Below are 18,178 nucleotides of genomic sequence, written 5' to 3'. Positions count from 1 at the left end.
TTCAAATCAAAGCGTAAATACACGTAGAAAATGTATCCTTGTGTCATGGCTGACACAGAATAGCATACGCTGCTTGCGTTCAGTGGTTATTCTCCAAAATGGCGCTACAGTGATGCGGAGAGACACAGAGGAGACGAATTGTTAATTGTTGAATATCCCTTTAAGGTATTGCTTTTTGGTAGAGTGAAATGACAACATCAGTCTCTCTTTTGTGGCACTTATTTCAAGGAGGTCTATAGAACACATGGAGAAAGACATTAGTTTGCAACACATCCATTTAACAGATCCTTCTGAATGGCCATCAAAGCAGAAAGATGCCTTTTGCTGCCAGATGGTGTACTTACAGCATCTCCTGCAGAATCTAATGAGGTCATGCCCCAACAAAACCTTGACTCCTTGGCCTCATTGGAAACATTTTGTACACTAAGTACATAGATTTGAAAATTCACAAAGCAATTTATATAAAATTATTTTTACAAGCTCTTATTTATTTTCCATGAGTAAGTAAGGAAATTTGTTGAAGGTCAAAGAAAACCCCTGCAATAAAAATCACATCACTGCTTTGGCGGTATATTAATGAATATAGTTGCCTTCCTGGCAGTTGACGTGGATTTGATTTCTTGGTCAGCGCATTGATTTTGGGTCTGCTTTTGGGTTAATCTTCTTGTACCTGTACAGTGACTATAAAGAACTTGACTGGAATATTTACACACCCTTCAAAAATTTGAGGTTGATAAGTTTTTTTTTTATGGTTTTGAAAGAAGTATCTTATGCTGACCAAGCCTGCATTTATTTGATCAAAGATACAGTAAAAACTGTAATATTGTGAAATATTACTGCAAATTAATATAACTGTTTTCTATTTTAATATATTTTACAATGTAATTTATTGCTGTGATGGCAAAGCTGAATTTTCTGCATTATTACGCCAGTTTTCAGCATCACATGATCCTTCAGAAATCATTCTAATATGCTGATTTGGTGCTCAAGAAACATTTCTTATTGTTATGAATGTTGAAAACAGTTGTGCTGCTTAATATTTTTGTGGTAGCTGTAAGAACAGCATTTATTTGAATAAGAAATCTTGTAATACTATTATACTGTTAATGTTAATTATTAATGTATCCTAATAAAAGTATTTCTTAAAAAAACATGTCAAACAAATAAATGCAGTATTTATATCGATCAGAACCTCCCTGCTACAATTGTAGACTGCAAATTCATGCTGAAATGTGCCACAGAAATTGGTAAAGTCATACTAAAGTGATTAGTAAATCTAAATTTGTAAATCTAAATTTCAGCCACTTGCTTGTGATGTTGAGATCCTTTAAAAGAATACTGTAAAGCGATAGTTTCTGTACAGGAACAGCTTGTTGTTTAACCCTTACTGAGCAGCCCGTAGGTGTGACGAATATGTAAATGTGCATGGCTGCATGTGAGATCGCAACCATAGAGATTTTTTTAATTAGCCTTGAGCCACTTTTGCAGCTTGATTTCAATAGATGGTCTTTTTGAATTGTCGAGCAAACTTGTGAGATCTGAATATAGTATGTTCATAGTTTATCATCTTCAAGGAAAATGTGTTGTTTTCATTATGACCCTGTTTAATGTGTTTTAAGTAAAACATTTGAATGCAGATAAATTAGAGTTAATAGACAGTCATGTTTATATTCTTGCTCATTTACAATAATCTGAAATGCATATCTAATATCTCCCTTGAATTGCCAAGCGTTATAGTCAACTAACCTTCAAATCTGCTGAAATACTCCACATTTCTGTACTCACAGAAGGAATGAGTGGCTTATGGGAGGAAACTGTGGCTCTCTGGATATGCATGACTTTCTAGTTTTGTTCTGCCAGCTCTCCCCTGCAGTATTTGTCCATTGATGTCTTCAGCATGGGAGAGAATTATTAAGGATCACACAGTGATTTGAAGCCATTGTAACCGCTTGAATCGTACTTTCTTCCTTGTTAAACGATGTCTTACCCTTCCAATGATTTACCCATTTTCTTTGCTTTCCTATTTTTGACTTTGTCTGCAGAGACAGAACAGACCCTATCACTTCTGCCAAAGAACAAGTTCCAAGTGTTTCATAAAATTTTGGCTGCAGGTTTCCGTCAAAGGAAGAAGAGCCCTGTCTGATGAATGCACAGAACAGGGGGTGCAAAAGAGGTTTCTGCACAATCTCTTTAATCACAGTGAAGCGTACTCTATTGCGCTCACACATACATGCTCATCTGTCATTTGAAACCCTCCTGATATTATTATGCTCGTTGAGACCAGATCACTTACTCATAATACATGTCTGCTGCGTTTCAGGCACAGATTGCTCTAACTTGAAATTTTGCACCTTTGTATTCCGTTGATCATGCCACAGTTTCACAGGGAATCTGATGCGTCTCCATAGCGATTCAGAAGCTATTACTCATTCAACAGTAGTGAATACCACAGCGCTGTGCAACTGTATAATGCAGAGGTCTGTCTCACTGTGTGGTTACTAGGGATGAGTATTTGGAAGTGACAACAATGGCAGCAACGTTTTTGGCACTATAATTAGTTACAATGGCAGTACTTCAAATCGGCTTTCATTGTATCTGGTTGTACCTGTACAGTAACTATTAAAAGAGCTTCACTACTTGAAGATAATTAAAGTCCTGGGCAAACCAACAGATGCAGTATGTAATCAGTATTTCACATCACAACCTAGATACAACTGGTAGATTTTTTTTAATGATGATGCATGGGCCCTAATAATAACAACCACAATTAAGCAGATATTGTAAAAGTAAAAAAAATAAAATTACAGTACTGTTCTGCCTTATGGTGGTTTTATGGGTTCATATTAAGGCCCCATATTAATGTGATAATTCTATATATAATTAATATTTTAAATGTTTCTAAAGGGACTCTTATGCTCACCAAGGCTGCCTTTATTTGATAAAAAATTAAGTAAAAGCAGTAATATTATGAAATATTATTTCAATTTAAAATAACGTTAGAAAGATTTCTGAAGGATCATGTGATGCTTTAATTAATCCATAATTATTCCAATCTTTTGTCTTTTTTTATTTATTTTTTTTGCCCAGCTCAATATATAATGTTTTTTGTGTGTGTTTTTTTTCCTTTCTATGAAACATTTTTTGCAACCTTTTTTTATTATGGGTTCACACTGACTTTTTATTTAACCTGTTTGCTAAGCCTTTTTTTTTTTTTTCAGCGGCTAACATTTCAGTTTTAATTCACTATGATGGCTTATTGGACAGTGTCTTGCAGTTATATTGGTTAGAGTTGGGACAGCAGCTCTACATGGACTGTAGTTTGTGTTCAATACACCGGACATGTTTGTGTATTCAGTAATACCTATGCTAATGGAATTGAACAGAATTGGTATAGTTTTTGATACATTGTGATTTTTAAAAGATTTATTTTTTTAACTTGAATGTTTGAACTGCTATCATTTATTAGTATTTGTTGAAACCGTATGAATCAGCTAAATGCTGGCTGTATACAGCACAAAAGTGATACTCCGCCTATTCCCATCATGCCACCCTGAGTGTTCTGCTAAATTTATCTGTCAGACTTAACAAAATGTGCATCCCTAGCGGCTACCCTAAAGTCCTTTACCCTTCTGCTGTATGAAATTATAAGCTGAAAAAGTCTGACTCATCACTTTTAACAGTCCGTTGAAAGAAAAGCCCATGTTACAGCATGACTCTTAAATGAGATGAACGTGCGCACACCCCTGTCTAGAATGCATCTGGTTATTTTGAACTATGATGTGGCCAAATGCTTTTTTCCTTGTTATACATCTGACCCACTTCGATGGCACCTGCGTGATCAAACCTGCCTGGCATCCATTCTTTCGCTGAGGGCATCGTGAACAAATGAAGTTTGTGGGATAAGAGAGGCCAGAGGCCAGTCAGTGAATATGAGTTTTTTTGTGTGACGGTGTTGTAACGGTATCAGGCAGGAAATGAAAAGAATGTTGGGGAGGGATAAAAATAGAGTGCTTTGGCAATCCGTGGATTTCTGTTCTAGGGAGAGAAATAGGAAATTAGCATCCACTGCTGCATACATTCGATCTTGGTGTAAGATTTTTAAAGAAGTCTCTTATGCTCACCAAGGTGGCATTTATTTGATCAAAAATACAATAAAAACAGTAGTATTGTGAAATATTACATTTTAAAATATTTTTGTATGTTATATACAGTTTATATATATACTGTATATATACAGTATATATATAAACTGTATATAACATACAAAAATATTTTAAAATGTAATATTTCACAATACTACTGTTTTTATTGTATTTTTGATCAAATAAATGCAGTCTTTGAGACCATAAGAGACTTCTTTCAAAAACATTAAAAAAAAATAACCAAGCCATTACTTTTTAACAATATATTATTTTCCACATTTTCTTAAGCCATATAATACCTTTATGTTTTTTAAAATATATTTTACTGCTAGTTTAACAGAGAATGACATTTGGGGAGCTGCAGCGGAGGAGAACGTTTGTAGTGAATAACCTGACATTTAAGTCCCTTCATCACTCAATGGTACTGTATGAATTCAATGGATTTGGAATACAGCGTGCACAGGTTATAAAACAATTATTTCTGTTAAAAGTGTATTGTTCAAAATTTCTCTTTTTTTGTGACGTCAAAAACAAAACAAAAAAAGAATACAGGTTTGGAACGTCAAGAGTAAATTTTGAGTAAATTTTCATTTCATTTTCACGTAAACCTTCCTTTAAATTAGACATTTGTGTAATTTAACATGAAAGAGTCTGAAGGTTTATAGCACAACGTTAATCTTGCGCCTCAGTGAATCTCCCCCAGCATTCATAGAGCAGTGTTATTCTTATGACCTGTTGGTAAATTCAACACTGTGTCCTTGCTTTGATCTATTCGTATTTACAGCTTAATATCATTACTCTTGAACTAGTCTTGCTGGTTGACATGAGTATGTGACACAGTAATGAACCAAGGCCCCAGCTGAGGCAGGGAGATAGGAGACGACAGGAAACAGCACATATCTCTCCATGCAAATGATGCTTTCATGCAACATTTATTGAGATACAGGAGCTGAGCCACGAGATCTCACCCTGCCTCTTGTTCAGCTGAGCAGGCACAAACCTTTTGTGTTTACACAGCAGCTTGCTTTTAAATAGTTGTACAGCAAGAATTGGATCGGCCGGCAGTAACACCCCTCACCTGAGGGCAGGCGGCCATGAATGATGAGAAAGAGATTGCAGCAAGTTACTAAGCAGTCAGAGCAGCTGCATGAGTGATGTTGTGATGATGAGGGACATGAGAAGAGACACATAAGTTTTGCTTCAGTGTGTTTTGATTCCCATTCCTTGTCATTTCTAAGGCTCCCATAACCCCTGCTGACATACACAGTACCAATCAAAAGTTTGGAGACACCTAGACTCACCAGACATGCATTTACTGGGGCATAAATTGTTGGGGGGACGTGAAGGGGGGGTGTAAGCAGGCTGCCGAGGCTGTTTTATTCACTTTAAACATCGGATGAAGTGATTCCTGAAGTGAAAATGATGATAGAGCAATTTTTGAAGGGGACACAAATAATACAGGCAAAATTTTAATTGTAAGGATAGATACAGTGCCAACCACTAATATTGGCACCCTTGGTAAATATGAGCAAAGGTGGCTGTGAAGGGAGAGAAATAGGAAATTAGCATCCACTGCTGCATACATTACTGAGCTAGAGATGTGCGTAGGCTCACATGCCACCTCCTTTTCTCTTTATTTCTTTCTCTCTCTCACTATCTCTTTCTCTCTCTCACGATCTCTTTCTCTCTCTCTCATTCTACACACTCTCTGACTCACAGCCGTTCTCAGCCCACACTTCATATCTTAGTACATGGGTCGCCTGGCAGATACACTGTATTATTGCACAACCCATGGATTGAAACCCAGCCAGCATTCCCACAAAAATTACTTATACCCCAAAGCTGTTGTACTTTGCCCTTTTTTGTAGTCATCTATCTTTTGCAGACTTGTTAATCAAAAAATTGTCATAGTTTATATTATATTATATTATATTATATTATATGGAACATTTTTCATAATAATAATAATAATAAATTGTAATAACTTAAATTTGTATGTATTAAAATGATGATAGAGCAATTTTTGAAGGGGACACAAATAATACAGGCAAAATTTTAATTGTAAGGATAGATACAGTGCCAACCACTAATATTGGCACCCTTGGTAAATATGAGCAAAGGTGGCTGTGAAAATAAATCTGCATCGTTTATCCTTTTGATCTTTCATTCAAAAAATTCACAAAATTATAACCTATCATAAAGTAAAACAATTGAAATTTTGGGGAAACTCACATTATGAAATCAATGTTTTTCTCCAATGCATGTTGGCCACAATTATTGGCACCCCTAGAAATTCTTATGAGTAAAATATCTCTAAAGTATATTCCCATTCATATTTACCATTTTTTTTAGCACACTAGGGTGACTAGGAGCATGAAATTCTCCAACCATGACTTCCTGTTCTACAGGATTATAAATAGAAGGACACAAAAGCCAAATTCCCTTAATCATCCATCACAAAGAGTAAAATAGAATATAGAATATAGTTCTGATGTGCTGAACAAGATTGTTGAGCTTCACAAAATAGAAAGTGGCTGTAAGAAAATAGCTAAAGCATTTAAAATCCTAATTTTCACCATCAGGGCAATAATTAAGAAGTTCCAATTAACTAAAGATATTACAAATCTGCCTGGTAGAAGATGTGTGTCTATATCGTCCTAATGCACGGTGAGGAGGAGAGTTTGAGTGGCCAAAGACTCTCCAAGTATCACAGCTGGAGAATCGCAGAGATTAGTTGAGTCTTGGGGCCAGAAAGCCTAAAAAAAAAATCAAGCAGCCCCTACATCACCACATGTTGTTCAGGAGGGTTTCAAGAAAAATCCTCTTCACTCATCCAAAAGCAAACTCCAGCATATTCAGTTGTCAGACATGATTGGAATTTCGATTGGGACTGGCTTCTATGGTCAGATGAAACTAAAAAAATAGCTTTTTGGCAGCAAACCCACAAGATGGGTTTGGGGCAAACAGGGATAAAAAGTACCCCATGCCCACAGTTCAATATACTGCTGGATCTTTAATGTTGTGGGCCTATTTTTCTGCCGGAGGTCCTGGAAATCTTGTTCAGATATTGGCATCATGGATCCTTTCAAATACCAACAGATAAAAAAATCTAAACCTGACTGCCTCTGTTAGAAATCTTATAATAGGCCGTGGTTGGATCTTCCATCAGGACAATGATCCAAAACAAACATCAAAATCAACACAAAAATGTGTCACTGAGCACAAAATGAAACTTCTGCCATGGTCGTCTCCGTTCCCTGACCTGAACCCTATAGAAAATGAGTGGGGTAAACTGAAGAGAAGCAGCACCAACATGGATCTGCGAATCTGAAGGATCTGGAGTGATTCTGTATGAAGGAATGTTCTCTGATCTCTTTTCAGGTGTTCTCCAAACTCATCAGGCATTATAGGAGAAAACTCAGAGATGTTATCTTGGGAAAAGGATGTTGCAATAATTGTGGCTAATGTGAACTAGAGAAAAACATTTATTTAATAATAAGGTTTCCCCCCACTTTCCATTGTTTTACATCAATGATAGGTTAGAATTTTGTGAATTTTTTGAATGAAAGCTCAAAAGGATAAACGATGCAGATTTATTTTCACAGCCACCTTTGCTCATATTTACCAAGGGTGCCAATATTTGTGGTTGGCACTGTATCTATCCTTACATTTACAATTTTGCCTGTATTATTTGTGTTCCCCTTAAAAAATTGCTCTTGAGAAATTTTATGTTTATTGTCCCCCCTACTGTTAGATGAAATTTACGCCCTTGTTCATTTATCAACATTAACCCTCATAATGCATTTAAAATCTGTACACTGTTTTACATTTCGGGTCCATTTGGAACCAAAGAAAGGTCACTACTTAATATTTCTCAACTAAAACCAAATCTGGTCTAGTTTGCAGTTTATTCTGCCTGAGTTATATATATATATATATTTTTTTTAATTTTATTTAAGATTACAGATTTAACTTACATTATTTAGTTACATTAATAAAATGTATCATTTGTGTATACTGAATTAATCCGATTAATTTTCTTTTTGTGATTTGGTGTTTTCTTTCTTATTGTCTTTATTTTATTTTAATTTTTAAGATTACAGACTCAAAAAATCCTATTTGCTTACATTGATAAAGCTTAACATTTGTATACTGAATTCTGATTAGTCATCTTTTTGTGAATTGGTATTTTCTTTCCTGAATTCTATTTTATTTTTTATTTTATTTGGAAATTTAAGATTACAATTTAGGGAAATGTAAGATTTAAGGCCTCATAATTATATTTGATAAAATGTACAATTTGCTTACTGAAGATTAGTCTTCTTTTTTTGTGATCAATGTTTACTTTCTTGGATCTTGCTATGTTTGTTTTATTTGTATTTTTTTTTAATTTCCTTTAGAAATGTAAGATTATTTGATTTTATTTTTTCAAGGCTTTTGGCTGCTACTGTTCCTGTTCACCCACGGCAATTAAAACTATAAAGTTGCCTTTCTTTCGCATTTTGTTTCTTGATTAAGTGGGCCTCCAAAGACCATGATCAAGCCCTGCATACCCTGTACACTATATACAGCATGGTAATCGTTCCTTCTCTGTGCATCAATTTAATTTGCAGTTGGTGGTTCAGCTTTTGGGCAACCCCCACGTTCAGAACAAAAGCTTTTCATTTTCTGGTGTGTTTTTTGCTTCCCTTTTTCGTTCCCTCTTTTAATTACATCCCTCCCTACACAGAGTTTTGCACTCCTGTCTGCATTCGATTGAGATTGTATCCCATTCTAACCAGTCAGTAAACGGCTTCCCTCTGCAGTTGGCCTTATCTTTTCTGCTGCATGATTGTATCTCTGCGCCTACATTGCAATGCATTGCAAAAAGTATGTGCGGCTGTACATGTGTGGTTGCAAGTACATCCTTTTGTTATTTTTCTCTTTGTGTGACCAGGTAATTTCAATAGGAAGTGGTCCCTGTTATCAACGTGAATGTGGCGAAGTGAAATTCTGTGAAGAATGAAATAGAAGTTATGACTTCATTCTTCATAATTAGATGGCAGCAATGAATTGATCAGTTGTCCTGAACAACCTCAGACACACAAAGAGACTGTGGATTGTTCATCACATGGGAATTGTGAGTAACAGACAGTCTGTATACCAAACAATGACATTCAGTACAGAAATGACTCTATCAGTACAAGCACTGAAGTCATTCAGGATGGTCTCATCTTATTGACCTTGATGCAGCCATGGAACTGTCTGCCTTTCACTGGTGCATTACATTAAAACTGTGTGAAACGATAGCTTTACGCTTAATAAACATTAGAATCGCTGAAAGCTGGGGTTTCTAAAGAATCTGCAGCCCGGGAAGGTGGATATCTGTAAGAATTGGAAGTGAATTTACCTAATAGATTTCTTCCTGCAGAGCTTTATCCTGCTGTATGGTGCAACAATGGCAATGTCTGCCTTTCACGGGTGCATTACATTAAAGCTGTGTGAAACAATAGCTTTATGCTTAATAAACATTAGAATAGCAGAAAGCTGGTGTTTCTAAAGAATCTGCAGCCCGGGAAGGTGGATATCTGCAAGAATTGGTTATTTGTAAGAGTGAATTTATGTAATAGATTCCTTCCTGGAGAGCATTATCCTGCTGTATATATGGCTGCTATGAATCATGTATGTTAAGTGAGCATATGCTACATGTAGGACACCAGTGCAAAAGGTCTGGGAATTTGGCATCTATTATTGAGAAAGCTAGATCTAAGAAATGGCACTGAATGATTCACCTTATTCTGTGAGCCGGCACCTACTTAGGCAACAATTAATGGCATCATGTCAATGTGAATACTGGTCAGAAAGTTTGGCACCTTAATTATGTTGTCTCCTAAGACATCTTCTTATAGCCATTGTATGTATGTTTCATAGGACAGACAATCGCATGATAAATTGTCTCAGAAAAAAAAATAGGATGAGCAATTGTGAAAAATTTACTTTTTTTACATAAAATATTTTTTTACATTAATATGTGTTTGTACTGTATATGTTTATGCTTGTTAGAGCATCATAGTATTTGCTTAGCAATATGCTAATGTGAAACTACATTCTCAGAGGAAAAAATAATTGTACCTTTATAAGAAGTACAGCAGCTTGTCACTGGGGTAGTTTGTAGCTTATTTACCCCTTAAAGGTTCATAAAGGCATGTTCACACACTCTACTGTGCTACTTTTTTTTTTGTAAATGAGCTAGGATGTATTTGACCATTGCGCTCATGTCCTGTTTTTTCAGTGTCTCGCCCATGACAGTGTTCTAAAAACACAGATTTTTTAAGTTAAGTAAAAATGCTTCTCGAGGCCTTGCGGTTTTTTTTCCACTGCCTGTGTCTCGCGTTTCTCAAAGCAAAAATGTGTTCTGTGTGAATGGCCCCTAAGGTACTAATATACACCTTTTAGGGATAGATAAAGTACAAAGTTGTCCCTTTAAGGGTGCTGCCCCAGAGATAAGCTGTTTTTGCTCTTTTTTGTCTAACAGTGTATTAGGGATGTATGATGTTGGATTTTTTTGCCGATATTCGAAATGCCGAAGTCTCGCCAATCACCAAGTCTCTACTCTGCAGAGATTATAAATTATTTCTAATTTTGGTTAGTTTTGAGCAAAAACCACTCTTTGACCCCATGTGAGTTATTTGTCTTATCGGCAAGGCATATCGGCAGTATTTCATATCGGGCAGATTTTTACATTTTAAGCCTTTATCAGCTGATTCTGATAATGTTCAGATAATATTGTGCATCCCTACAGTATATTAAAATCAATTGTGAGTTGAGTCTTTAGAGTGTTTTGAGTTGAAAAATGTTCCAAATCTGTCACTTATGAGGTTCTATTTCAGTTAGTATGCTGCTGTAGAAGTGAGGAAGCTTGCTAGGTTTTAGAACAGAGCTACTGAATTAGTCCAGTCTTGAATGCGCAATTAATAATAGTTTGAAATAATAGGCTAAGGAAAAAATATAATGGCACCTAAGAACTGTCTAACTTGTCAACGCTTTCCCAGGCCAGGAAGAGCCTACGTACTTCAGACCTGTGAACAATACAGACGGTTAAGTAGAGTTTATTTAAGTCAAACACATTTATCCTTTAATTAGATTTAGATAAATAAATTGTGTGTGTGTTTCATCACAATTAGCCTTTGAGCTGGAATCTCTCACTTTGTGCATTCTGCTTCGTGTACGTTCACCGGTTATTATAAATATTTAGCTTTGGCCCTGTTTTGCTCATGTCTTTCAGATTGATGATCATGGGCCAAGGCTAATTACCTGTATGCTGTTACTTTAAGACAGCTTTCATAAATCTTAGTTATTTATAAAGATTGTTAATAATAGGAATGACTGTTGTTCACCTTGATAAATTCATCAAGCTAGTTAATGACTCTGGTTTAAAATGTAAAGAATATGCTTGTTTGTGCATAGTACATCTCACATCGACCAACAATTCTTGGCCATGTTAAATTTTATTTATTTATTACTAAATACAGAGTTCTGGCATGAAACTCTAAATGGTGCGGTCCGATAGGTCTAACTCCATCTGACCTAATGACATCATTATCACATGGCACAGCTGATAGGTACTCTCCTGTATCGGTAGCCAATGAGCTCGCTCCTCAACATTCGAATATATGACTAGTGCTTGCTGTAGCAGTTGCAGCTTGCTTAAGAAACCCTCCACCTTCCCCAGCTCCACCTGTATAGATCTGCTACGAGGTGATTCATGTATACTACATAGGGTTATTTCATGTATGTTATATTTGCAGCAGCAATATTTCTTACATGCTCACAGCAGCATGTTGTGGATGTATTGGCAGTAGCAAGTCTCGGTACTTGCTCTGCCGCAGCAGCAGCAGCGTAGCAGATCTATTCTGCCAAGACCAAATACATTAACATTGTCATGTACATTAGCATGCCAATCCCTCTGAGAGTTGTCATGACTGAAATAAATTTCATATATTTAAAAAAACAAATGTTAGTTAAATGCAAATATAGATATGACAATGTGGGACCAACTGGACATATATTTGATTCGATTTTTATTGTATGTTCGTGTAATGCAGATTTTATTTGTTTTCAGACTTACTTGTTTCTCACTGTCTCAAGACTAACAGTCAACTTCAAACACCAAGACACATGGCTGTGTTGACATGGCTAAATTTCAAACTAGTCTCATATTTACTTTGGAAGGATGAGTTGTCCCAGGGATTACCTGCACGGCTTTGTGGGGTGCACAGAGGATGCTGGGAAAGAATGATGGAACATTTGTGCAAGCCACAGGTATCTTGCTCTATGTTTTGACAGTGAAGAAACTCCAGTCTCACTGTGTGTTCTTGCTGCAGATGCATTAATGTTGACACTCCAAATTGTCCCCAGAGACATTATGATTGACAGTTCATCATGGACCGGTGCCAGCTGTATATAATCCAGCAGATATTGTACTGTGCATCCATAGTGGCAGAGACCCAATTCTCAATTGTGTTTGATAGAATCTAATGGAAGGATGATATCTGAAATGAAATTGAAAAAACTAGTACACTTCCAGTCAGAAATCCTGTATTGATGAGTTTACAGAAGGTTTTGTGCCCTGAAACTCTTCTTTCTTCACATTTTTAACAAATATTTACTATAAAAAAAAAATATCACTGGGTAATTGTCACGTTTGTGTGTTCCTGTTTAGTTCCTGTTTGTCCTTATTTGGTCCTTCCAGTTCCTTTTCCCATTATTAGTAATCACCTGTTCCTTGTTATTAGCTATCCTCATCACCTGTCTGCCCCTCATTATCTGCCCTATTTGAGTTCGAGCCCATTCTGTTCTCCCTCGTCTGGAATTGTTCATGTCAACCTTGCTACGTGTGTTTTTCTGTTTCCTTTTGATTATTAAAATTAGTAAAATTCTCCTACGTCTCCTCGCTCCTTTGCTCCGTGCTCCTACACAGCAGCAGTTCTGTGACAGAATTCCAGACCGACATAAAGTGAGCGGCGCCTTTCCTCCCCGTGTTTCTTTTCCGTTTTTGAAAAGTTTTTTGTTTCTCTGTTTTCCCTGGTGGCAATGGAAACCGCTGGACCTCTCAGACACCACTGGACTAAGCTGGAGGGAAGGGATCCTCCGGTGTCTGGAGAGCGTCCGGCCCCGATCCAGAACCAGCTCTCCGTCAAGCCCGCCGGCCGCCGCTGACTTTGCTCTTCTGGACATGGCGCTGCCTCCGGAGTTCTCGGCTCCTGTCCTCGTCCCGGAATCACCCCCGGAAAGTTCTCCTTCGTCTCCACTGGTCGCGTCCAGCCCTTTTTCGTCTCCTGATTCCCCCGAATTAACCAGCCTTGCACTTCCAGAGCGCCCTCCAGGGTCTGCTCCTAGTAAGCACCCTCCAGAGCCAGCTCCTCGAAAGCGTCCTCCAGAGCGCCCTCCAGTGCCCGCTCCTTGAAAGCGCCCTCCAGAGCCGGCTCCTCGAAAGCACCTTCCAGAGCGCCCCAAAGTGCCCGCTCCTCCAGAGCGCCCCCCAGGATTCCTGGTTTTCCCCAGGAACATTTTTTTTTGGGGGGGCACATACCCGTGGCCGAGCCAGCTAAGGCCACGGAGGATCCGCCATCTGCCTGCTCCGCCATGGCCTCCTGAGCTGCCTGCTCCGCCATGACTTCCCGAACTGTCTGCTCCGCCATGGCCCCCTGAACTCCCAGATCCGCGCTGGAGGCTCTCCTGGTCTCCGCCCTATTCCTGCCCTGCACCAGCCTCCAGGGTGCCCGCCCAGAGATATCTGTCACGTGTGTGTGTGTGTGTGTGTGTGTGTGTCTGTTCCTGTTTATCCTTATTTGGTCTTTCCAGTTCCTTTTCCCATTATTGGTAATCACCTGTTCTTTGTTAATAGTTATCCTCATCACCTGTCTGCCCCTCGTTATCTGACCTATTTGCGTTCAAGCCCGTTCTGTTCTCCCTCGTCTGGAATTTTTCATGTCAACCTTGCTACGTGTGTTAATTTGTTTCCTTTTGATTATTAAAATTCTCCTACGTCTCTTTGCTCCGTGCTCCTACACAGCAGCAGTTGCGTCACAGTAATGATAATCTGACCTTAACAAATTCTTCTCTAGACGCTTTAACACTTTAGGCAATAATTCATGGCATGCATATATAGCATATACTCATTTGGCTTTCTATTGTTGCTGTGAGTCATCTCTAATGTGTGAAAGCAGTCTGTGCTTTGAAATGCTTCGGAGAAGATAAGGTACAGTAGATGTTCTGCTGCATGTGTTAGAATATAAAGTGTGCTTACTGTAAATATATTCAGTGGTGGCTCAGAATGAAATCAAGTTTATTACGTTTCTAAAGACATGAGCAATGCTAGAAGTTTCATTTTTGTCTTTCCACTGTTGTGCAACATCTGCTCTCAACACTAAACCAATTAGACAATAAGCTCACAAGAATGCTGAAAGGTCTGTGAAAGATGAAATTAAATGCAGTAATTATATATGCATAAAAAATATTTTTAAAAGAGTAATTTTATCATAAGTTTAAAGAAGAATTTGCAACTCGCTCAGTATAGTAATTAAATTTAAATCCAAGTGAAATAGAAAATTTTGCATGAAAAAAAAATCCTGTGCCAGAATTACCAAAACAATAGCGATAGTATTTTATTATATATAATGTGTGTGTGTTAAAAGTTTAAAAGTTAGTAGATTTTTTACAAGAAATTAATAGTTTTATTTAGAAAAGATACTTTAAACTGATCAAAAGTGACAGTAAAGACGTTTATAATGTTGCAAGATTTCTATTTCAAATAAATTGTTCTTTTGAATTTTCTATTCTATTCTAGTAAAATAATCCTGGAAAAAAAATTTATTGCACATTCCATGAAAATATTAAGCAGCTCAACTGTTTTCAAAATTGATAATAAGAAATGCTTCTTGAGCTCCAAATCACCATATTAAAATGATTTCTAAAGGATTGCTTTAATCTTAATCTTTTAATAGAAAACAGTTATTTAAAATAAATAAATATTTCTGACCCCAACCTTATGAAAGTTACATCATTCAATAGCCTGTGTGGTCTACTGTAAGTGACATAACCTGAAAAGGAAAGTTGTATCAGAGGAAGAAACAAGTTATAAAATGTAAATTTAAGGTTACAGTACAAATACTTTTTTTCATTCACAATAGGAGCGAATATTAAAGTAAAAAGGTACGTTTTGATTTTATGTTGACTCTGAAGCATTTTTTCAGGGACAAAGCGTCTTGCTGAGCAGAGGATGAGCTTACTGCGGCAGCGCTCCTACAAAAAGCTGAATATTCACGTCTCCCAGGACCTTTTCCCCTACAAGAGCCCTGAGCTGATTACACCCCCTCCTCCCCTTCATCCTCGTAATGAACACGAGCAAAGAGTCCCCTGAACTTCACCTCCTCCGTCTCCCCCATCCTAACGAGATCCTCTCCACGCTTCCACCATGAGCCCTCAGCCTAATCTGTGGAGGCACTGAGGTATTATTAGAGCCGCTATAGTCCTCGGAGGAGACGCTAGGAGCGCGAGGTCTGGCAGATGAGATGAACTATAGGGAGGTGCACAGTTCCATTAAGATGGCATTCACCAAGGGCCTTTGTTATCATTGATCCTAAAGCTTTCAGGGAGCAGTGAGACTTACTGATCCATGACCGTCTCATCTGTCTTGCAGGGTTTGAGGGAACTCGCTGTGAAATTGATAGTGATGACTGTGTCTCAAGACCTTGTCAGAACCAAGGCCATTGTGCGGATGGGGTCAACAGTTACAGGTCTTCTTGCCTTTTATTTCTAATTTTAGTTCTCTGTTATGTTTGTTTGTCTTTCAGCAGATATATAGCCCTCTGGCACTGTTTTGTGTTAAAGGGACAGTTCACCCAAAAATGAAAATCCTGTCATTAATTAGTCACCTCCAATGTAGTTTTAAACCTGTATGGAGTTATTTATTGCTTGGAACACAAACGAAGCCCTTATGTAGCTTTTTTTCCTCCATTAAATGATAGTTCACAATGATCACATCTGTCTAGTTCTAAAAAGAACAAACAACACCATAAAAATCCAACAGAATGTGTAAACAGTCTAAACAGCATAGTGACAGAATGGTGATTGTTGGGTGAACTATCCTTTTAAGACCTCACAAGACAATATCAACATACAGTGAGTAACAATTGTTGAAATATTTGTCCTGAAATATATCTCTGCAAGAATTGCTCATAAAATATGATCTTGCTAATAAATAAATATTTTATCATTTTAATTATTATCATAATTCATTATTATTGTCAATAATAATGTTATTATTTTTTACAAAATATGTATCAATATTTGTTAATTTATTCATAAACATACATACAGTAATACCAAATAAAACCAGGTTATTTAAATTTAAATTCTTTAAAAAATATGTAAGGAATAACAATTTCCCATTTCAGGTCCTGGCTCCACGTTTATTTGGATTGAGGTCAAATTCTGACTTGATTGTTTTTTTCAGCTCAGTTGTTGTTTTACCTAGAGCAGCCCATTTACTTCACCACAGTTGAGGTTTGCTATTTTCCAGATATAATACTGTGTATATTTATCAGAAAGGTCCATTTTTGGCTTGTATGCCACATGTCTATTTTTTCCTCTTGTAGTTCTTTGGAAACTCAGGTGTTGTAACACAATAGAGATGACAGCCATTTATTTATTTGTTTATGTTTTTTATATGTATTCATTTATTTATGGAAGAACAGTCAGTAGTTTCCTCTGTGATATCTTCACATTTTGTTGGGTCAGTCTTACTATGCAGTACATTCTTATGCACCTGTCATATACACTTCTGATCAAAGGTTTGGGGTCATGGATTAATAATAAGAAATTACTATTTTTATTCAGCAAGCGTGCCTTATATTGATCAAATGTGACAGTAAAAACATTTATAATGTTACAGAAGATTTCCATTTCAAATAAATGCTGTTCATTTTAACTTTCTATTCATCAAAGAATCCTGAAAAGAATGATCAGTTTCCACAAAAATATTAACTGTTTTAACTGTATTTAGTGCTAATGATAATAACAAATGTGTCTTGAGCACCAAATAATATAATGATTTCAGAATGGTCATATGACACTTAAGACTGGAGTAATGGCTTCTTAAAATTCAGCTTTACCATCACAAGAAAAAATTACATTTTGAAATTATATTAAAATAGAAAACTGTTATTTTAATATTTTAATAAAAAATTGCAATCATTTTTCACAATATTGCCATTTTTACTCTAGAATGGTAAGTTCAGCCTTGATAAGCATAAACACTTCTTTCAAAAATATTTAAATTACAGACCCCAAACTTACCCTTATTTACCCTAAACAGTAATCTATGTCTTAATATATTGGCTAAAATAACAGACTTTTCAAAACTGGAAATAATAAAAGGTTTCCTTTATTGAACTAAACTGAATATTAGTGTTGCTTTCGTCAACGAAAATTATGACTAAATATCGTCGTCAACGAACCTTTATCACGTGACGAAAACGAGACGAGACACAACGTAAATGCTGGTCATGTGACGATGACTATAATTAAATGTATAATGCAATATTGTTGACGAATAAAAACGAGACTAAATGTGGTTTACAAAATAAAAACTATGCTAAAATGTCTCTTAATTTTCGTTGACCAAAACGAGACGAAACGAAATGTTATAACGTTATTTCGTCTCGTTTAGTCGCGTTATTATTATTATTATTTTGCAGTATTTCTGTTTCCTGTGTCTCCATCAGGTCACACTGCGCAGACGCAGGCGACGTCACATCCTCAAGCCCCACTCGCGGCATTATTTAAAACAGTGTTTCCCAACCGGGGTGCCGCGCCTGTCGAGAGCAGCTATTATATAATATCCATTTCTAATGTCACCAATAATTAGAGATGCACCGAAATTCCGGCTGCCGAAAACGAGTTCACCGCTCAGGATTCACTTTCACGTGGTGTGACACTCTGCGTGTTATCCCGCTCTATGCGTGTGCGCTCCGCTCAGTCGCTCCACTCGTATA

The 18,178-nt window shown here is 36.9% G+C and overlaps 1 protein-coding gene across 1 annotated transcript in view; it reads left to right on the top strand.

Annotated features, from left to right (window-relative positions):
* The window catches only part of eys (eyes shut homolog), a 213,990-nt gene that overhangs the window by 94,872 nt on the left and 100,940 nt on the right, over positions 1 to 18,178 (top strand). Inside the window, exon 22 of the mRNA XM_016548212.1 lies at positions 15,823 to 15,919. Coding sequence (XP_016403698.1) covers positions 15,823 to 15,919 — 97 coding nt within the window. The remainder of the gene's footprint in view (positions 1 to 15,822; positions 15,920 to 18,178) is intronic.

The sequence above is a fragment of the Sinocyclocheilus rhinocerous genome, unplaced genomic scaffold (assembly GCF_001515625.1).
Source record: "Sinocyclocheilus rhinocerous isolate Xijiao unplaced genomic scaffold, SAMN03320098_v1.1 scaffold1214, whole genome shotgun sequence".
In the NCBI taxonomy this organism is placed as follows: domain Eukaryota; kingdom Metazoa; phylum Chordata; class Actinopteri; order Cypriniformes; family Cyprinidae; genus Sinocyclocheilus; species Sinocyclocheilus rhinocerous.
The sequence above is the reverse complement of the archived record's forward strand: the minus strand, read 5'-3'. Positions and strand labels throughout refer to the sequence as shown.